Below are 22812 nucleotides of genomic sequence, written 5' to 3'. Positions count from 1 at the left end.
TGACTGCTTTTACTTAAAAATCTCACCATCGAGTGGTATCAAGATCAAACTCTTCTTGGATTTACATCTCTCTGTGGACTGTGATTTTCTCTCTGCTGCTGCATTATGTGATTTTTCATATTGCTTCCAAGAAATGGGGCTGTTATGTGGTCAGACTTACAGCTCCGCTGCATGTCTGAGAGTAAATTCCTCATCACTGCTCCTGCTGTGACCTCTTCCTCTGTTTTGTTTTTTTCAATCAAGCGAGTGCAGGCATCCTTCTTTTAACATAGATCTAGAGGCCATAAACAGAAATTGTCAGAGGCTGTTGTCCCCACAATGGGAATTGGCATGTAAAATATATTTTTAAAATGTTAGCAATTTGATTCAATTGTCAAATGCCCTAGATAGGAAACAAATCCAACTTCTTGTCCCTTTCCATGTCTCCCAGCACACTGCTGAGCCTGGCTTCAACATGGGAGGAGCGGTGCCCACAAACAGGCCCCCGGTCCCACCCCAGGGAAGGAGGCAGAGAGTGGTGCAGGAGAGCACAGAAAAAACCCAGAGAGATGCTATGATACAAAATACAGCAAGCCCAGCCTTGCACTGAAGAGCCGCATGTTTTACAGCAGTTATCCTGCTCTATTCCCTACTATTTACTGCCTCGGTATCTGATCACCGTGCAGCAGCGTACTGAAGGTGCACTTAGCATCCTCACGGATGTCATCTGTAGCAATACACAGCCAGAGAAGCCAAGAAGGGAAGAGCACTGCATTCTGCACAGCACCTGCCCTGCTTCCTGCCTGGCCTGCACATATTTTATGCATAGGAATTTCTGACAACAACAAAAAATAGGAGTTTCAGTTTAATCCAAAATATAGCTGTGTCTCCTAGCATCAAATGGGACATTGCTTCACTATCAGTGCTCTGGTGAACAAGCAACACTTCTTACTGCTTTCTCCCTGAGTGTTTCCCATGCAAACACTGACCTGCTTCAAACCTGCTGAGGTAATAAAACAGCTCCAGAATCATGTTACGGAGAGGTCTGCTTGCCTGTTACTTACCTGCCTGGAAGGAGCCCTGTAATCAAACCTGTTGCCCTCCTGGCCAACAGAGACCCCAACAAGCTGACGCTTCCAGTGCCGCGGTGGTTCCTCGCCAGGCGGGTGGGGGCAAGGGGCCGGGGCTGCTGGGCTGGACCACTGGGATGCTCTGCTCCTCTCTGGCTCACGGGCACCTTCTGCAGGTGTGGGGGCTCCCAGACAGCAGCCCCAGCACCCAACAGGTGGCAAAACCTTCACGCAGGAGACCCAGGAGTTGTGCTCTAGTCTACGGGTACGTTTTTCCACAGGATTTTCACCCAGGCCTGTTTGGGGAAGATTAGCACTGGCACCAAGTCAACAATGAGTTTAATCTCATTATGAATATTCATTTGTTCATATTCTGTGACAGTTTTCCTTGGAGCCTCGGTACCGCTGTGGCCACAGCAGGCCAGAGCTGGGCTATTTCCCTGCAGTACTTCTGGCTCTAAATGCATGGAAACAACTGTGGGGGAAACTCTACCATTCAGCAAGTTTATGGGCAATGCAATTTATTTTATGATCAAATTACACCAGGGTAATGCTGCCTTTTGCATCAGACAATTCAGTTCTAGTAATTGCTACCCTGGGGGTCTCTTCTCTTCTCTGTAGGCCCAGCCCATTTATAACACTAATGGTAGCAATGTGTGAGCAGAGGGAGGATAATAGACCTTAAATAGCAGCAACATCTTGTTGGAGGAAAGAGAGGGCTTTGTCTTTATATTTCCAAGACTTGTTGAGCCTTATGAGGGGCAAGCCTCTCAGGGAGATATTAAACAACACAAAAAGTTGATGCCATGTGAACTGATTAGATCAGACTGTTTTCTTGGTGTGCCTTCACAAGCTCTGCTGCTTAAAGATGTGTTCTGCTTTCAGACATGAACACCCAGTACCTGCAATAGCCTCTGCACAGAGCAGTATGGGTGTGCATGTGTATACAGCCACCACCAAAAAATAGAAGCCTGCACGCATTTAGGTTTCTAAGAACTGAGGAAAACCTGCAAACAAATCGAAAAAAAAAACAGTGTTTGCCTTGTGAAATGTAGTCAATTTATTTTCCAAATGCACCAAGTACAAAAGGCTAAAGTACTCTGCTGGGTAAAAAGTCTGAACATTTCCAAAACAAAACAGGCAGACATCCCAAGCTGAATCTTGTTATATGGAATAATCTCTTTGTTTGCCTGTGGTAAGCAATAAGACCACCCTAAGTCCCTCAGATGTCTGTACATATTCTATTTTTATGACAGTTATGAAATTGGAAATGAAAATTCTTCATTCTTATACAGTTCTTGATGCCTGTTCCCCAGCTGGCCCTCATTCCTTGTGATTTCTGCCGCAATGTCCCTTATGATCTTAACTGAGCGCTGCGGGATGCATCAAGTTTGTTACTACATGAGGCAGAAACAGGACCGCATCTCTGACAGCCCATTTGCTCTTTTGTACCTCTCTCCCCTCCTTCCTTTTACTTGCTATTGTATTAGCCACCAACTCAGACTATGGTTTTGCTCCCTGTAACAAAGGACAATGGACCATGATTCAAATGAGATAAGGCTTTGGATTGCCTCTTTTTTGGTACATTTAACAAAATACTTGTGTATAAAACGAAGCTCTCCTCTCAAGCAATACAGTGAGATGAACATAGCTCAGCATTTCTTTTTGACTTACAGATGCAAAGAGCTGAAATATCAAAGAAACGTTGTTAGAAATGAAAATATTTTCACAGCCTTCCTTGAGTTTTTTTTTTTAAAGGTGAAAATAACTGTGGGATTTGAGCATGGTATAGCTAAACTGTTGGATGCTTGTAATTAATTGAAAGGAATACAAAAGTTGCTTGAAAATACATGTAAGCATTCATTATCATGAGATCGCTAAGTCTTAAACTCCATTTAAATTTGTAATTCTCAAGAAGGCTGCAATGCATCAGACCAAGGGCTGAATTCAGCCAGGGCTGGGGAAGCTGAACAACCAGCTCTGGGGCCCAGGGACTGCTGCATGCTCCGTGTTGGCTTGGTTACACCACCCGCTGGGGCTCAGCCTGCGTCCGAACACAGACAAACAGGGGAGCAGCGTCATCGGGCTTGGCCAGTACCAGCACCTGCTCTTGTTCTGAGAAGTCTGCAAACCCCATACCTGCTGATGTCTCTGGCCACCCTGGTGCTGCACCCGGGGCAGGAGGGACAGCGCTGGCTGCAGCAACCTGGCAGCGTGGTCTGGTCTGTCCCCGGCCATCACGCGAGCAGCGGGCGCATCTAAGCTGCCGAGGTCATCGCACACCAGGTCCAGCACAGGTCACCGGCTGGGAAGATTTCCTGAGACAGTCTCGTGGAGACAGGTTTAGTGTCTAATTAATACCATCCTCTGGAGAAAAAGCACTGAGCTAGATGCCAAGGTTTCTGGCCACAGAGACAGGATGAATAAGAGCTGTCAAATTCAAGTAATCAGGGAGGACAGAAATGAAAACCGTGCTGGGTGGAAGGAGTCAACAATAGCTTGGCCTGAACAGCATTTAACTCCCAAGAACGAGATACTCAGATCTGTACACGAAGGCAGGAAATGTCTGTCTCCTGCAACGCGCCACGGTCAGCTCTGGGCTGGACCCACAGCGTCAGTGCCCAGGGCTGAGTTCACACAGGGGGGATGCAGGTCTGAGTGCTGTGTCCGTGTGTCCGAGCATCCTACCTGTGCCAATTTCTGCTGCTGAACAGGTTGTCAGCAATACTGTTAACCTCTCTGTCCTTACCTTTCCATACTTCTGAAACGAAGGTGACTTTTGCCTTCCTCAGATGCAATCAGAGCGCTTGGGTGTCGATGCCTCCGTGGTGCTGCAAGGTGAAGGTCAGAGCCTCGGCTGCGCCGCTGCGTGCAGCACCGACTTCAGCGCAGATTGATGCCAGCGGATGGAGCAGGGAGGGCTATCTGTCTAGGCTGACGTCTGTCAATGGAAAAGAATCTGAACAAATGACACGGCATAATGTATTTTGAAGCAATGTCCTCTATTTTGGGGAAAGTCACACTGCAAGCTATGCTGGAAGCAAGTCTTGATCTATTTAAATTGTTTTGCTGTGGGTTTAAAAAGGACAGGAATTTTGGAGAAGGAGAGGCAAGAGCAAGCTTTCAACCACTGTGTAATTTCCACAGCCCCTAGGATCCCAACACCCTTGCAGAATTTGTAGAGTCAAGCACTAGAGGTCATTTTCTCAGTGCTACAAGGTAAGAAAAGCAGTGAGAGGAACCCTGGAGGGTACCGGCATGACTGCGAGGATGCTGGGGGAGCTCCCAAGGTGCCCATGCTGCCACTGGGCACCTCTCACTCTGGAGAGCTGGGCTGCAGCAGCCTTTGAACTGTGAGTTAGGTGGGCTCCAAGAAGAAATTACTGACTCATTTTTGCCAAATGACTTTCTGTCCCCACCCCTGGAAAGCAGCAGGTAGGCAGCAGCAGTAAATACACTGTGGGCTCACAGAGAAGCTTGTCTCCCAGCCAAAGGCATCCTCAGAAGCCTTTGCCTCACCTCTCCTGGGCTTGTATTTTGCTCCCCGCAGCCGAAGCAGTCCCTGTACCAACGCCTTGTGTTCGGTGAGCTCCCATCTGCCTGCCCACTCGTCCTTCCCCGACCAGCCTTATTTCACTCTACCTTTTACGTGTTCTTTCATCTGGGCTGTTTTCCAGCCCTTCCTGCTTTGATCTGGCCTGTTAATGTCAATAAGCTATTTTTGGAAGCACCACTCCAGATGCCTTCAGATCTTTTCTGCTGTCTGCAGCGCAGCATGCACATGGCTGTGGGTTTCAGATGAAGCAGAAGCTGCAGCTCCAGCACCACACGGCTCCAGCACTGCAAATCTCCAGCAGTGCACGGCTCCAGCATCGCGCCGGCAGCTTGGCACGCACGGCAGCTAGTCCTGGGCTGCTGCGTGCCCCTACGCTGCAACGTGACAAAGAGCTGCTGCTGGCCACAGACAGCATCGCTGCAATTTATTGATTTACTTTTAACACTTCGTTCCTCAGCAATAATATAAATCAGTAAGAGGAAGAGAGGAATAGGAAACAGCTCCCAGCAATGCTGAACGGGCTCCTGGTGTTTGCATGCTGCAACCTTGGCTTTAACCAGCAAGGTTACAGCCTGGATGAGTTGCATTAGTAACTTGTAGCTCCTGGTTTTTCCCTTTATTCTTAAAATAGCTTAAAGTGGTTAAGATGTTTCTCTGACATCCCTGGGTGAGCTCCAGGGATGCACTGAAACCACTGTCCTCCGGGGAGGACGCGAGTGGAGAAGCTCCTGGTCGCAGCCGTTTCCAGTACCTGATGACAAGGCATCCTGTGCCCAGCACAGCACTTCTCTCGAGAGGACAGCAGAACGAAAGGCAGGCAGTCTTTAAAACAGGGTCCCTTCCTTGGCCAGCAACCACAGAGGAGGGTTAGCTGAGGTAGGGTACGGCCTCAGCACGCCCACGGACTGGGCACCTGAGGAGGAACGCTCCTCTGGAATAATGATGGCCACGGAGCAAAGGCCCCTTGCAGGATGCGCAGCCCCGGCCGATGGAGCTGCCCAGACCCCCAGTGGGGAGGGAAAGGACCGGAGGCACCCGCGGGAGAGCTAATGGGGATGTATTAAGAATTCAGTTGTCCCAGTTAAGAAAAGAAAAAAAGCTTTGAATGATCGTCTCCCAGGCTTCAGAGACCACGAATAGCATAAAGGAAAATAAAAAGGAGCAGAAAATGGGTACCTGCTGAAACAAACAGGCTGTGCTTTCCTGGCTGACAGTTCCCATTTACTGTCACGTGCATAGACCCGCATACTTCTTCTCAGAGAATTATATTGATCCCCAATCTTAAGCGTCTCTCTCATTTTTCTCCTCCTTTCTGTTAAACAGTCATACCTGATAAATCTCTCTTCTATTTGGAGCCATACCTTGACGCACACACACACGGATCCTCTTGTGCCTTTAAGCACAACTGCTTCAGTGTTTCTGTGTGCTCAAGTACACGTACTTGGTCTCGTTTCCTCAAGCTTAACGAGATTCCCTGCATAAAATGTCAGTCTACTTATGAAGATGGAGCTAAATATATATCTAATACCTGCCTGAGCTCCTGAGCACTTGGAAATATGGCTTTTGAGGTGCCTAGTCCTTTCTAAAGCGTTTGGAAAGCACAACCCCTCTGCTTTTCATTTCTGCCAGCCCTCGTCTGCCAGCCTGTCTGCCAGCCGCTCGAACTGTTTTTGTACCAAGCACGTTTATCTTCCGCAGACAAGCCAGAATAATCATAATTTGCAAAGGTTTCTTTCAGTCTGCACCTCCTATATACCTGCAAGGGTGGATGCGAGAAGTGGGACATTAATCTCAGCCTTTTGTGCCTTTTATCCTCAAGTGAAATGAATGTGGAAACATTTTCATTGGCGTTTGCTTGTTCTTACAGTTTTGTGTCTCAGGTAATGGGGGTTTCTGATTTCAGGAGCTCAAGCAGCCTGAAACCTGCCAGGTCTTAAATTTATTATTGATTCCTTGTACCGTCTCCAGGGACAGCAGCAAAAGAGCCAGGTTCAAAACCTCTCTTTATGATGCATGACATTTTCAGCACAAGCTGCTGATTGAAAAGGATTTCAGGTATAGCAATTATTCAACCACAAACATGCTGATACTTAAGTAATAATCTGCTTTACCATAAAGTCCTCTAATCCCTAACGATGGGGACATTCGATATATCATCTCAGCACTGTGCCTTATTGGCTTCATTACTATATAAACAAAATGAAGTCAAAGATGAGCTGGGTGGGGAAAAAGAGTGCTGAATGGGGAATGGAAAAGAAAGAACATCTCCTGAAGGGGACAAACATCCCAGTGTTTTTGGGTACCTTCACCCCTGTTCACTCTCAGGCAGCCCCCAACATCAGCTTTGGCCACGTTCAACATCTGCCATCACAACGTAATGCAGGCGGTGGTAAAACGTCCTGAGCTGTCTCACTGCAGAGGAACAAGGACAGAGAGAAGTCAAAATAAGAGCTGAAACTGGCAGAGGAGTGCGAGAAGCACCATTACAGATTGTTAAGCACCTTTCAGTATTTTAATGAGCATTTGGATTTCGCAATGAATGTTTTCTATTGTGCTACAAGGCCTTTTAATGGCTGTACTGACATTGAGACACATGTTCGTAGGGGAAACCACTTTCTGGAAAATAGGGCCGTATCTGAGCAACTTCTACTCGTAACAAATGAATCTGATCAGAGAACTTTTTCTCCTCTTTCATCCTGGGAGAAGGAGGATGAAAAAAGGATTAAAATGAGTAAGGCCAGGTGCTGAGGAAGTGCCGCTTAGCACGGGGGCTTCGGGAGGGGATCTGAACTGTCCATTTCTCAGTCAGCACATTGAGAAAAAGCAAAGAGGAAGGTTTGATTGTGCAGATTTTTATCCCATTTCAATTTAAAGAGGAGTATGGGTCCTTGCATGTTTTTTCTTACTGCACTAACGTACCTCCACTTTTCCATCACTTTCCATTTGTCTCTTCCTCCTCCAGTTGGCTGCAAAGAGACAGATCCTCATATTTACACCCACATTGGTATGCAGAAATAAATACCAGGATTGGTGTTGCTCTCTAAAATATGACCAGGGAACACACTGTAATCTCTATTAACAGTGGTGAATTGCAGGTTTTATAGATTGAGGCAATGTGAATGCTTTATAATTGCCTTTCATACAAGGATGAACACAAAGCTGTAGTCTCACCACAATGTATTTATTTATCCTGGGTTACATTTGACTTGGAAATGCCACACTGCTTGTTAAATGATTAACAGCTAATGAAATTTTCCAGCCAACTTCTCTGAAAATGCTGCATGGAGAAATGAAAACATCTTTTTTGCACTTTTCCTTTTGCCACATGCTTCTGCCTCACGCAGTAAGGGCAAGAGTTATGATTTCTTTCTTCTTTTTACTTTAAAAACAATCACAAGCTTTTGTCGACATTACATGGACCCGATCATTTCCATCGGTTTGGATGGCACAGACAACAGCTCCCATCAGCGGTGCTGCTCTCAGCCTCCTAAGACCACTGCTCACCTGTTTGCATCTCACGTGTCTCAGCGATGTGGAAGGGCGAAGGCAGGAAGTGCTGCAAACAACCTGATGACAAGGTGTGCTTCGGGGCTTTCCTGCCCTTCTCCATCTTTGGCTGAACAACTTTCCACTGGCAACAGTTTCAACCTGCAATACTGGATGCAGAAGAAGAGATTATGCACACGTCATTCTCTCTTTTTTTTTTTTTTTTTTCCTGCACCAGCACTGTTGTTCTTCACACCCAATATGGGGACATATGGTTTAAAATGCAGTAATCTTTTTTTAATATACCTGGAATATGCTTCAAGTCAAATGGAAATACAAAATTTACTTGCTACTGCCACCAAAGATTATTTTAGCAAATTATTCAGTTTTATTAAGCACATAAAGACCTACAAAGTTGGTCTTTTAATGTACTTATATAGCCATAAACTTACATTGCTGAAATAATTGCATTTTAATGATTTTTTTTTATCTTCACATAATTTGTATATTTAACAATCACACCAATAGAATGAGAAATGATCACTGTAGAAGCTTTCTGATGAAAGCTCCCTAATTCCCTGTTACATGCTCCTAATGGCTCCTGTGAAATAATCTCGCGGGCATGAAGTCCAGACTGGGTATGTTACAGAACAGATGCTTTGGTGCTTGGGCACCAGGTTTGAAATGTCCAGGCTACTCCAGAAATACGGGCTCAGTCCTGTCTGGCCTATCTACGCTTCTGAAAACCTTCTCTAAGGGGGGGTGAGCCCTAGGGGCAGCCAACGACAGGACCCGGCGCTGAAGGAGAGGTTTGCCCTGTCCTTACGGGACTGGTGCTCTTCCCAAGCAAACCACTGAGAAACTGTCTTCATTACATTTTGCCTCTTGGCTAGCGATACATTGCAGTGTTTTAAACAGTCTAATTAAACCTTTAATTTCGATTTAATAACAGTTATACAGATAATAATTAGCAAAGAAGTGCTGTTTATGACCAGCATATAGGATACTGCCATGCTATGCACATGGAAGACCTATGCAACACATGGTTAATTGAGTTCTCGGCTGAGCATTCCCTGCAATAATTTCTGGTTATTTAGTGAGATCAGTATTACAAGTTATTAAACCCAGTTAATAATTAGTTTAAGTGGACATTAATTAGCATTAACTAATAATCGGATTTTTACTACACCCACTTGCTTATCCAGAGACCTTCTCCTGTTTAATGATACAGAAATGAAAGCCAGATGAATTAGTAATATTTACAGCTTATTGAAAAGAATTGCCCAAGTCAGACGGAATAAATTAGCTGGTAATTCCAGAAAAGTCAAATGTATAATTGTCATACCGTAGGGTATCTGGTCCTCTATCCAGTTCTTTGCTCCTCCTGCTGCTGTTGGACCCTGCAAAAGCTCTTGCCTCTGCCTGGGAAATCGCTAATGCTGCTGCCTGCCCTGGCTGCTAATGAGTTGCAATCAGCACTGTCAGAGAGGCAAATTTCATCCAAAAGGGGCAGCGAGGGGTCTGGGCATCACTCAACGCTCCCCGGGGCCCTTCTGTGGGGCCAAAGTCCAAGCTGAGAAAAAAAGAAAAAAAGAGCAGGACCTGTAAGGGCACAGGGAGCTGTGAGCACATTCTCAGGTTCTGCTGATTTATTTATTTTTTAAGTAATTGAGGTCAATAGGACTCAGATTCCACTGAGCATGGGCTTCGGGGGAGATAGGAGTCAGGCCTCCGTCTTCTGCCTGCCTCGGGAGAGGAGAAGTTTTACAGAGTCTGTGACTGCTGGGAGCCTCTCTCTGCTGCACGCTGCTGTTGTAGGAGTGGTGGCACCCTGCTCATCAGAAAGCACTATAAATCTATTAGATTCTAATTGTAAATGCAAATAAAATGATTAAACACCTTATACGAGAAACATCAAGAGCTCAGTTCTACATACAGCATTTCTGTGTTGTAATTTCAAAGTCCACATTTTGGGGTTTTTTTTTTTTTTTCTTTCTTCAGCAAACTACAATGTTTTATCATGTTGAGCATATCCACTGTTAACATATTATGCATGCACTTAATTTGTGCTTTTTCACATTTGACCACTTACGGAGTGAAGCCCAGGTCTCTGCAGTCCCCGGTTTGTCTCGTTGCATGTGTAGAAACAAGGCTGTGGCACAACGCGTTACAGAAGTTTCTCCTTTCTGCTTCAGGAATGAATTATGTTGCAGAAAGCTATATTTGGAACTCTCAGGCACTGCTTGCCATTCCACGTCTTTTGATATTTTATACGTTTGTCTGAGCTGCCTGTCTACTGCTTGAGCTGGCTTGAAGTTATCAAAGTTTGATCATTTTTCAAGTATGAAAACACTTTCTCCAGCCCCTCCTCTTCCACAGGTTCTTTAAAATGCGGTCAAACTGCAGAGACAACCACAGGTATCCCTCCTTTCCTTTCCACATAATGAGCCTCTCTGTGCTGAGTATTGTTTAATCAGGTATTAGCTCCTGACTGCCTCACGACTCAGGCACGGCAGATGAAAGCCAAAGCCCTGTTAGTATTTACACGAGGGAGGGCTGGCGATGATCACGCGTTGAATTTCTGAAGCCCGTTTCATCCGGGGAGCTCCGGCTGCCCGGCCACTACCTGCGCAGCCTCGCGGGTCCCCGGGGGCTGCCGTGGCCGCTGGGAAGCGCTGGAGCACGGTGCTGGGGCTGGGCAAAGCACCCTCGTGGTCATGAGGTCGGCGCAGCAGTCAGTGCAGTCTGTTCCTGGCCTTTGCCAGAAGAAATCTTTAAATATGTATACTTGTGCAGAGAAAAGGGATGATTTCCTTTGCCATGGGTTGCTTAATTTCTTGTATTCCTCAGTCTCTTGTGTGATTGTTAGTTGCTTGATCCAAGTAAATTAAAGCTAGTTGAAGCAATTTAGCCATAGAGAATTTAAGTGTAAGCACCCACCCAGAATGGCACAGAGCAGAAACGGCACAGAGTAGGAAACCCCACGTTTCAACACAGACTTGGACTAATCCTGAACACCCTTGTTCCAGGGTGAAAGGGACTGACGACAGTGAAAGCAGCTTGATACCTCAAGTACAAGTGAGCAGAGCTGAGCCTGTCACGCCCTACACTTGCCTCGACAGACCTTGGCTTCGCCCCTCTCAGGACGTTCGGCACACACTGATTCTGTTCTTACCCGTTTCCTGTGTAATTCTGCTTAAAGCAGGTTGGCCTAGAAACGGGCAGAAGATGGGGAGAATGTCGTCTGATGTAAGGTCTAGCACACTGTGGGCAAAAATGAATTTTCATCATTTCTTAATAAAGATCAGTGATTTTGATACCGCTGATGACATGCATTCCCAGAACATTTGATTAATGAGACCATTTCTAAGAAGAAATAATAAGCCCGTGGCAGAAATGTGACAGGAACAGAGAGATCTGTCTGTACTCCTCTCCTCTTTCATAAAAGGCCCCAACTGTAAAGAAATTCCTACAGGTTGTAAACAAAAGCGCGTTCGCTTCCCCCGCGTCCCTCGCCCCCTCCGCAAGCTGCTCGCGTCATTAGGAATCACGGCGTTAGCTGGAGATCTCTTGCTGCGGGGCTGCAGGCAGAGAATACCAACACACTTCTAGTCACAGCAAAAGTTAATTTCAAAAGCAGGAAAGGAGAACCAGAAACTGATGCCTGCCCATCGCGGGGACAGTCTCTGCTGTTGGAAAACTCATAGCGGCAGCTCTCTGCGGGGAAGAGCCTGGGAGCACAACCGGCATCGCTGAGCACAGCTCCCCTGGGAGGCAGCAAGGTGGTGGAGATAGCTCAGGAACGGCCCCAGAACACCAGCTGCACCAATGCCATCCTCCACAAGCCTTTTTCCGACACGCTGCAACAACCCCCAGGCTAGCAGAACAGCAGGAGTAAAGGAGAAAGGAGGGGAAGGTCACAGATGCCTTTCTGTGTCCTTGCAGTAGTAAGGAATTTCTTTGGTTAAATCCCCCAGGTACTCTCTCTCATCCAAGGGTCCTGGAAGGCTTGTATCCATTCTCATTTAAACAAAGTTATCTATTTTTACCCCAGATTGTGTATGAGGAGCTTACATCTGGACTAGCAGCAATGTCCACCAAGGGAAATATATTTGTCCTTCCTTGTACCACACCGACAATACAAGCACAATGGGAATTGTCAATGCAATTAGAAAGTGGCAAAACGGAGTGAAAGAAATGAGTTCCTGCTGTGCAGAGAAACCAACTACCAAGGGTGTACTGAGTCTAGGGGCTGACACAAATACAAGGGGCACGCAAGACTGGCAGGAAAGTAGGCTCTCCAGAACTATTGTGATGGTACCTTGATTTTTTTTTTAAATATTCCCCAACTGGCCACGAGGTTTCCGTAGCTTCCTCTGACGAGCACTGCCAGGGACTGGCCCCACGTTAGATGGACACTTGCTCTGACCCAGCCTTGCAGCTCTTGTTTCTGGTGAGTGAGAGTGGGCAATAAAGGTGCAATTATGTTGAGACACAGGAAGAAAGAAGATAAATTATGGTCTTGCATTTATATAGCACATTTCATCCCAAACCATTGAGTTAACTGATTGATATACAAATTACATTTTGAGAGATCACTCTATCCATCCCTGACATACAGATATATATAATGTAATCATTATTTTTTAAAGCAAACTTACTTATTAATGCAAACCCTACAATTGGGGTGAGCTCTTCTGGGCAAAGATGAATCAGAAATGACAAAACTCCACAATCTGGTGACGAGAGTGCTTAAGAATGAATGGAATAATTTAGTTACTTAGATCCCTCCAACGCGATAAGCTCAAAGCCAAACAGAAAGTGTCTCTCTCCTCTAAGGATTCAAAACAGACTCTGCTAAAATGTAATTAAGCACCAAGTCCCTTGAAATCAATCACATCCAGAAACTAATACCCACCTTGCTGATTAAACAGTGGGTAGGCCAGGGGCAATTAATGCATTACTATGAAAATTGTTAACCATGAGAGCAACCAATTTTGATGGGATAATTGCTCCGAGAAAGACTACTTGATGGTTAATATCAGAAGTGATGTATTTGGGAGAGGAGAATCAACTACGCTAACTGCAGCTAATTAAAAGTGACCTAATTCTCGTTAATACTACGTTTAGTTGGATACAAACTTGAATCCGGGAGGCTAATTGGGAGCGTCAGCACGCATCACTCCAGCTGATGCCAGCTGGGAAGTTTTCTGCTTTATTTCAAAGAGGGAGGAGAGGTGGGGAGCCGTTCTCACGGCAGTGGAGGCAGCCGTGGGTGCCTGGGGGCTCAGACAGGTTCCCCACGGGCCCTGCTCTACACTTCGTGGAAAGCCGCTTGGATCTGCGGGGTGATCGGGGCTGCAGATTTGTCAGCCAAACTCATGTCAGCCCAGCAAAACTGAGCTCCTCGCGTTTAAGCGCTTTGAACAATGTGTTACATTTCTAAATTTTCCAGCATGTGTTTGTTCAGCGTGGCTGAGTGGAAGTGTCAAGGAAAAATGTTTGTTTTTTAAACTCCCGCAGCTAATGACCAATTTTCCACAAATCATAATAGTCTTACGCCATTAGGTTTTATAATTAAGTCGTTATTACGTGATCCTGTTTACTCAGCACACAGAGGAATGTGACAGCCGTCCCGCTCTGTCACAGCCCAGGGACGGCTCGTGCCGCAGAGCAGCCCCACAGGCTGAGGTCCTGCGACGGAGCACCGGAGCTCCTGGCTCCAGACAAAGAGAGCGGTGACTTCAGCAGCAAACAGAGGAACCCTGACACCTAGCCGATGCCGTACCTGAAGCGGGGTGGCGAAGCACTATCCATCCCCATCAGGCAAGGAGCTCCGTGCTTAGGTGTTACCTTTGCAGTAACTTTGGCAGAGAGGCACCGTTTAGCCCAGCAGAGCCCTGATGTCCATGGGATCCACCTGCCTGAGGACGGGGAGGACACCCCGCAGCCACCAACATCCTCAGCAGGCAGTGTGCGCTGGTTAAATGACTTGCCCAAGCTACGATGCTGCTGTGCTATCCTACAAGGGGATTGAATGTGATTAGAAGTGTCTGCCGGCTGTATTCATTGCCTGGGAAAAATTCATCTCAGGTTTTCCCCCAAGCCTTGGTTCTGCAATCAGTTTTTCCTTCCTGGAAATCTCGGCCAAATGGGAGCTCTGCTGCTTGTGAATAAAGATGCGGGTGATTCTCTGGTCAATCAATATTCATTCCAGAAGTGAGGGAACAAGGGCAGCATTTACTTATGTACAGCTGAGGCTGAAAGGTGGGGAACACTGAATTCATCATTGAGCATTAAGCTGCTGTTTATATGGCTGGACAAATAATGACCAAAAAAACCAGAATTGCAAATAACATACTGAGCAAAAAATATCAAAATAATTTGTGTTAACTGTTGGCAATAAATAGCCCGGCAAACCTCCTCCACCAATTCCTTTGCTCATTTTCTAGGGAGGTTTCGAACCGCGGCACCAGAGGCAGCTCAGGCAGGGGGAGCCTCCGCCCTCACAGCCCAGGGGGGTCCACGCACAGCTCCCCGCGGGAACGGAGCACAGGGGCTGCAGCCCCGGAGGGCTGCCCCACGGCTGGATAAATGGCCAAACTCCACGCACACGGGACCTCTAATCCTCACCCCGCAATTCAGCCCGGTGCAACCCCACCGCGGACTGAGACCCCTGTACTACGTGGCTTCGTGCTTGTTCATGGAGTCACCTCCACGGTTCTTCACCACGGAGCTGGAGCTCAAGGATGGAGCTGAAGGAACGAACGCATGCTGGACCTGCCTCACTGGTTCCATGCCATTTTAAAGAGGATTTGGAGTAGCAAAGAGTTGTTGTGGCAGAGTGGAGAAGCTCTGCGGGTTTACGTATTTACATTGTGTTACAGGGCTCAGGGTAAAGCTCAACTTAAAATCCCTTAACTGGTTTTGACAACAAATTAGTTTCAGATCAAGGGCTCCTGCTCTGTCTCAAAATATGATTTTCAGTTCCAAATTATTCATCTTGCCAGAAGCTGTTGCTAACAAAAAAAGAAAAATTTTAATGGTTTCTATAATATCTTGTTCACTTTCAGTTTTCTTCATAGAAAATTCTCTTTGTCATTTCATGGCAGAGATTAAACCTCTCCATCACGTTAATTAAGCCAGGCAGCCCAGGCTGTTGGGTAGAAAGGGCTCGACCCCAGCCTGCGGGCACGCTTTGTGCAGCCTCTGTGCAGCATCCCTTGCACCTACACTCCAGGCTGAGCTCAGCCTCCAACAACAACCCGGGGTCTCGTTGGTGAGGATGCAATTTACTTTGAAGATTCCAAAATCAGGAATTTTAGACAAGATTCAGCTATGAAAGCGCCCTCTGAGAAGTGTTTCAGCAAACTCCTAACCTTCCTTTCCTTCTTTCTCTCTGGGCTGTACGAGCATGGATTTTCTTTTTCTTTCTGTTCCTCAAAGCATCCAGGAGCCTTCTGGAAACACAGGGCAGGCAGGAGCCCTCCTGTCCCCCCATCTGGCCCCAGCTCCCCTTGAGCAGCCCACACACATCAGCCCCTAACGCTGGGAACCGTTAAGCTCACCGAGAAGCTGAAGAAAGGACACGACACAAATCTGGGATGTTTTTCCCCTTTAATTGTTTGCTGCTCGGCTAGCTATTGATTACCTTTTTTTTTGCAGAGTTGCTATTTGTTTTGCTTTGCAATATATTGGATTCTCAAGGCTTTTAATCAACTGTAATTGATTGTGATTACCGCTTGCTGCTCCTAGGCCTGCCTGGTGTACTCCAGATGCTTAGAGCAGGGACGGGTTTGTTCCTCTTGCATTCGGAGCCTCGTGTGCAGGGCTGCCTGCACCCCTACCCAGCCGAGCCTGCTGCCAAGCCTGTTCCAAACTCAAATTTTCACAGAATCACAGAATCGTCTAGGTTGGAAGAGACCTCCAAGATCATATAGTCCAACCTCTGCCCTAACACTAACAAGTCCTACACTAAACCATATCACTAAGGGCTACATCTAAACCTCTCTTAAAGACCTCCAGGGATGGTGACTCCACCACCTCCCTGGGCAGCCCATTCCAATGCCTAACAACCCTTTCGGTAACGAAGTTCTTCCTAACATCCAACCTAAACCTCCCCTGGCACAACTTTCGCCCATTCCCCCTCATCCTGTCACCAGGCACGTGGGAGAACAGACCAACCCCCACCTCTCTACAGCCTCCTTTAAGGTACCTATAGAGAGCGATAAGGTCGCCCCTGAGCCTCTTTTTCTCCAGGCTGAACAAGCCCAGCTCCCTCAGCCGCTCCTCGTAAGACTTGTTCTCCAGACCCCTCACCAGCTTCGTCGCCCTTCTCTGGACTCTCTCGAGCACCTCCACGTCCTTCTTGTAGCGAGGGGCCCAAAACTGAACACAGTACTCGAGGTGCGGCCTCACCAGAGCCGAGTACAGGGGCACAATCTCCTCCCTAGACCTGCTGGCCACACTGCTTCTTATGCAAGCCAGGATGCTGTTGGCCTTCTTGGCCACCTGGGCACACTGCTGGCTCATATTCAGCTGCCTATCAACCAATACTCCCAGATCCTTCTCTGCCAGGCAGCTTTCCAGCCACTCTTCTCCCAGCCTGTAGCGCTGCTTGGGGTTGTTCCGCCCCAGGTGCAGGACCCAGCACTTGGCCTTGTTGAACTTCATGCAGTTGACCTCAGCCCATTGGTCCAGCCTATCCAGATCCTCCTGCAGAGCCTTCCTGCCCTCGAGCAGATCGAGGGGACAATTTTGGGACAAGCTACATCAGCCAGCCACACCAGCAGAAACCACGGCATTTTTCCTATAATTCCCTATAGCTCTCTGCTCCCTGCAAAGCGCACACTGCCATCCCAGCTCCCCTCTCCACTTTTGGGGGGAACCCTGGAGTTTCTGGGAAGCCTCCCGTAAGCAGCTGACCCTCTGAGAACTTGCTGCTGGCTGAACTTGGAGCTCCAGCAGGTGTTTCACATGCAGCTGGGGCAATGCTAAGTCTTCCATTGGCTTAATGATTAATTGTATCCAGTGGAAAATTATTCCACAGGCACAACAATCAGCACTCACTGTTTCCAAATGTTAGTTTCTTCTATAAATGGGTGTTAGCAGAAAGCAGATGGCAAAGATAATTCACTGTCTACGGCACTATCCTCACCCATTGTCTTTGCCTATTGCTGCGAACTTCAGTCAGGATGTATTTACACTTATCTCTTCAGCTGTTGAATATCTCGCTGTGACAGGGTGTGATTTATGGTTGTCTGCTGTTTTAATTACAAACTTGTTGTTCTGGGATGCAGTGTGAGAGCAGAAATGTCCCTGCGAGGCTGAGAGGAAGGGGTTAATTCTGATGATCTGCTCGGAGCAGCAGCCTGGGAGCTCAACTACTTCTATCCAGGCAGATGTTGGAAAAGAACAGACACTGGGAAGGGACATGGACTTCCCAGGGCCGGTACATTTGGGCTTTCGGGCTCCGCAGTCACCTACTTGGGCCCCCTGAGGAAAGGTTCACCCAGCCATTAAAGGGGGGGGGTACCTGGGGCGTGAAAGGTGTCTGGGCTTTCCTGAGAATTTCTCCTTTCTATGAATGCAGGGTAGTTTTGGTCTATAGGTTGTCCTTTACAACACCACAAGGACCCCGTCTAGATTGCCCTTGAACTACGGGGCTTTCCTTTCAGCCCACGACTCGATAGCATCATCTGCACTCTCGGCCCCGGGAGCACCCAGGGGCATGGGGTGCTTGGGCTGAAGCCCCCTGCCCGAGCAGATCTCCACCTTTCATCAGCATCTTGTCCCCGAGCTCAGCACACTGCCATTCCTCTTTGGTGTCCCTTGAGCCAGGAATTCTCTTGCTTATGGTTCTGCTAAGGGTTTTCTGATTAAATTATAACATCGCCGCTTTTTTTGTTTGCTTTGCCCTGCAGGCTTTTCTCAGCAAGACTACCTACCACACAAACGTTTCTGTAATCTAAAGACAAAGTTGTCCCTGCTAGTTGTTCCTTTACCCTCCTGAGACACCGATCATTGAAAGAGCCCAAGCAACCTTAACACTCTCAGCTGTTGAGATGGCACGGAAATTTTAAAAGACGTCAACTCCTTTTTAGCTTGTGAGACAAGAAATCAACTAGATGGAGGCTTAAAGGAAAGAAGAAATCGTTCCCCAAACTAAACAATGCCAATTTTCTTCCCTGCTACGCGCGGAGCATCAGAACCGATAGAAGAGCCTGCTTTCAGCCGCTACAGTGCGAAAACGTGCAGCTGCTTCATTACTTTGATTTCTATGACAGCCTATTAAAGATTATCACTGCCATCTGTTCCCTCTGCTAGGTGAAGGACTCGCTCGCTGATTGCACTGTAGTGAGAACTCGAATGTGGAAAACGTCCGTGAAAGTTATAATTAACCTTGACCAAGGTAGCTTTAGCCCACGGCAGGAGCTGATGCTCCCTGCAGGATGCGCTGCCACGGGGAAGCCACCCCACGGCACCCAGTAGTGGGGACGTCGGCTCCTGTTCAGTTTTCTGGGACGGTTATCAAAGCTTCTGATCAAACCTGTTCCTGTCAGTATGCTAGCTGCAACTTTTCCGTGGTGCGAAAGCATCTCCTTCGTGACATTCAGATTTGAGTGCTCCTGAACATTGAATTCAAAGTCAAAATACAAAGTCTTAAAGTACAAGAGAACTTTCTCATATTTCAGAGCCAAAGTACAACTCTCTCTAAGGCCAAATAGCCTGCGTAGGATGTCCCTACTAGTGTAATACAAATAGAAGCCTATTTTTGTGTAGCATTAAGTCTTGGAGACAATCCAGAGGCAGCTATTACAATCCACACTGACTTCAGGCTGACTCACATCCTTAACTCATACATGCCATTGTTTTTATTCAGATTTCCCATTTATGTTGCAGGCATCTGACATTGGTTAATTACAGCTTTTTTTTTCTTTTTCTTCTTTTTTTTTTTTTTTTTTTTCCCAGTGACTATTTCTTTTGTTTCTCCCCTTTATATTTAGTAGTTTTATAAAGGGGTAAAGCAGGCATTAATGAAGATGTTCTAGTTGCACAAGTCTGCAGTAGCGCTGGAGCGGAATGGAAAAAAATTCTTTGCACACTGTAAAAGAGGGGCTGAAAGCTGGGTCCTGCAGTGCCAGCCAGCCCCGAGGGCATGGCGCAGCCCCTGAGCAGGGCACAGAGCTCCTTCGGGCTGAATGGAGACATTGCCAGCCAGGATGGAGAAAACATCTTTGCCCCTTAAGGAAGAAATGGCATAAAATTCATTTTTACATCAGAATTTGCCTTGAGCGAGGATCTGCTTGACCTCGCTCACAGGATCCCTCTCCCCATCGCCTCGGGCACCGGGCAGCCCGGGGGGGCCACACGATTTTTTGCACACCAGGCCACGGTGTAAAGAACAGCCACGGGCACAGCAGCAGAGAACTGTGCCTGTGGCTGGAAAAGACGAATCAGAGGGCTCAGGAGAATTCACTCTAACACCTTAACAGAGCTTAACAGAAAATAACAGCTTTCCTCTGGGTTTTTAAAGATATAACCTAGAGAACTGTGGACAAAATATATATTATATATATATATATTGTTATTGCGTTCTAGAAAATAGATTTCTCTCACCAAAAAACATATGGACTGATAAAATTTTCTATTGACAAACACTGCACAGCCTAGTGCAGGGGAGATCTCTAATAAGTGGCAACTCACATCGCTCTAGGACTGTGTGCTTGCGATGGGGGGACACACTCAGTAACAGTGGAAAAAAACTTCCCGAGGGTAAGGGGAATCAATTCTTCCAAATGTTGCAAGGTGCCACTTACAAGCAATAATGGGATTTACAGGCTGGAGAGACAATAGCATGGTTCCCCAGAGAGCAGGCCACCTAACAGCCACCAGTCATAGCAGAAAGAGGAGATGATTAAATGAGCAATTGCTACTTGCGAAGCACATAATTGTGGAAAGGGTAATTCATAGACAAGCAAAATAACTCATTCCTATTAACTCAGGTATACAAACTGATGGCATAACACACAAACAAGGGAGGGAAATGAAATACTATTTTTCACTTGCCAGTTACATGCTTCTCCAAGCACCAGCCTCCACCACCTGCTGCTGGCCCCACAGCCCCCAGGGCGAGCAGAGCACCTGCCCCTCCCCACGCACCCAGCCCCATTTCATCTCCCCGCCGCCCTCCCTGTGCCAGCCCATGGCAGATGGAGAGCCTGAGCCTGCCGGCATTCATGCAAGACACTTTATTTATATACTCTCCCTCCCTGATTATACCCTGCTTGAAATAGAGCAATGCTTCCTACCATCAGTGTTCACAAGTCCTGTCTACTAGTAAATTCACCCACAGATGGTGAAAAAGCTAAAGGTATAAATATCTGCCTGGTTCAGCCAAGTAGCTCCATTGTGCCTGGTGCCATGTCTGTTTCTCCACGCAGGTGAAGCAGAATTTGCCATTTTGCAGCTGCCAAAGATCCGACCTTACAAAAGCACCAAGAACAGAACGAGCAGCCCCTGCTGCAAAATGGATGGAGCATCAGCCTGGCACAGAAAACGCCTAAGTGAGAGAGAGCCTGGCTGAGCCTTGAGCCCCCGGGCTGACCGTGAGCACATCTGTCAGCACTCCTCACTGCTGCCCTCGCATCTCGGAAAAACAAGTCAGTGCTAATGGTCTGTCTTGGCCTGGGCTGTGCTTTAATTCTGCGTGGAGAGGCAAAAGGTTCAAGTGCGTTAGTGGATACTGCCGAGCATGGCTCGCAGGTTCAGTCCTAGCAATGGGGGACGTGGCACGGGGGAAGCAGGGTGTAATGCTGTTCTATAAAGCCATTTTACATAAAATTGACCAGAAAATCAAGGTCCCATTAATCTTTACCTTTGCTTGACAATCGACTTCTCTGCTGATAGCGGCTGGGACTCCAATGGAACAGCTCTGAAAAGCAAAACTGAACAGCATCACTTGACTTCCTTCATTTTATTTTACCAAAGACAATTCCTATCTTATTCTGTCTCTTTTTGTGGAGCCACTTGGTAAAAGTGGAGAAAATGAAAGCTTAAAGTAGAGGCAGAAATGCAGAAAGCACTGAATAAAGAAGGCGGCATAAACCTGAAGGGAAATGGATTTAATGGTCAGATCAGCTGCCAGAATTCTATACCTTGCCCAAAGCACAGGACCGAAATTAGGACTCATTAAGCCATACCTTCAGCAGAGAATTGGCTGAAACCCGCTAGATGAAACAGATTACAGCAGATTATACTAAATAGTGATTTATTTCTTTGGGGCTGGATTTCACACATCTGGTTTGCAGCCTGCCCACACGCAGCAGCACAGCCGGGGAGGGAGGCAAGAGGAGCGCGGCAGGGACGGAGCCGGCCAGCGGGGAACCTGCAAAGCACTGCCTGTGCACCCTAATTCACAGGCATTAAAGTGTACAGAACCGCACATTTACAACAATGCTTCCTAATTTCAGGCCTTTCACGCATGCTTTCATGCTGGCCTCCCTTTTAATTAAAAGTGGCTGAGAACTGGAGAACAGAGAGCAGAGGTGCAGTCCTCAGGGCTGTCTGCAAGCTGTGGAGGCGATCAGAACGTTTCAAGCGAAAGATTTAATGACAAACAGAAGCAAAAGTGTATGAAGCATTTTCTTTCCCTCTGTTTCAAAGAATGATGTGTTTTCAAGAACGTACCATTGATATTTGTGAGCCCAGATGCCCACAGATAAAAAGAAGAGCATTGAAAAGTCTCCAGAAATGCAGCCAGAAGATAGAGGGCCCCGGCCTCTGATATCCCCCACACCGCCTTCCCTTGTCCCTGCAAGGTTTATTCCAAAAGGGGGGAGGAAAACTGCTTGAAAGGCAAGAAGAGAAGTCAACAGAGACTCAGCGAAGAATTCAGATGGTGTGACCCATGTGGCATTCAGAATAATAAATGGCTCATTCCACTTATCAACTGCACTTTTTATTAGTATTACTATTTTTTAAGACTGGCTTCAGTTACTCGGACCTATTGATGTCTCTTGTGCCGAATCGATATACTTTCCTAGAGAACAGAGTAAAAATCCATACTGCTCCTGCTCGGCAGTAAAATCCGGCAGGCCTGGTGTTTGGGTGCTTGAGCAATTGCTCTGTGGTAGGGTATTAAAACTGTCAACTGTGGACATGTGGGTAATAAAAAACCCCATTTCCTGCACCGATCCGCACTTTTACCCTCTTGGCCACTGACCTGGAGCATCGCTTGCAGAAAGTGCATACAAAGCAGATTACTGTGCAAGCTCCCCAAAAGTCTGGGTCCCGCTCAGACAGACTTCATGTCTTTTGCTAGCAAAGTCACACCTGTCATCGCCCGCACACACCACAAATCCAACACCACGATGCTGGCCCACAAGACACAACCTCAGTGTGATCAGGGCTTGAGTTAAGGGCGGTGTGAGCGCAGCCCCATGGCCTCGCAGCTCTGAAGTGTGAGGTGCCCGCAGGCCGCAACCAGCCCGCAGCGGCCACAGGGACAGCCAGCCGGCCACCGGCACGGCTCGCATACCAGTGAGAGCGGCTCGTGTAGAAGTGAGAAGGCCGCCAAACATGTATTTCAAGGGAAAACACATTTCTGTGGTGGTGAGGGAAGGCAGGCCCAGCACACTCCTCGTGCCGCACCCAGAAGGAAGCCCCTAACACATTGCCGCGTGCCGCCAAGTGACCCGCTGGCGAAGGCAGGCCCTTCGC

The 22812-nt window shown here is 47.3% G+C and overlaps 1 protein-coding gene across 12 annotated transcripts in view; it reads right to left on the bottom strand.

Annotated features, from left to right (window-relative positions):
• The window catches only part of LOC136786944 (uncharacterized), a 197222-nt gene that overhangs the window by 12120 nt on the left and 162290 nt on the right, over positions 1-22812 (bottom strand). For 4 of the 12 annotated variants that reach the window (XR_010826577.1, XM_066983095.1, XM_066983099.1 and 1 more), the window contains 5 exons: positions 9437-9664; positions 8110-8261; positions 7525-7571; positions 6909-7017; positions 27-3990 (listed from right to left, as the gene is read on the bottom strand). Coding sequence is in view for 10 of the 12 variants with exons in the window: in XM_066983095.1 (XP_066839196.1) it covers positions 9550-9664 (115 nt within the window). In the remaining 2 variants the exon portion in view is untranslated. Of the gene's footprint in view, positions 1-26; positions 3991-6908; positions 7018-7524; positions 7572-8109; positions 8262-9436; positions 9665-10183; positions 11485-20835; positions 21026-22812 lie in introns of those variants that run through there. The other 8 variants (XM_066983096.1, XM_066983098.1, XR_010826578.1 and 5 more) reach the window with 7 other exon arrangements.

The sequence above is a fragment of the Anser cygnoides genome, chromosome 25 (assembly GCF_040182565.1).
Source record: "Anser cygnoides isolate HZ-2024a breed goose chromosome 25, Taihu_goose_T2T_genome, whole genome shotgun sequence".
Taxonomy (NCBI): Eukaryota; Metazoa; Chordata; class Aves; order Anseriformes; family Anatidae; genus Anser; species Anser cygnoides.
The sequence above is the reverse complement of the archived record's forward strand: the minus strand, read 5'-3'. Positions and strand labels throughout refer to the sequence as shown.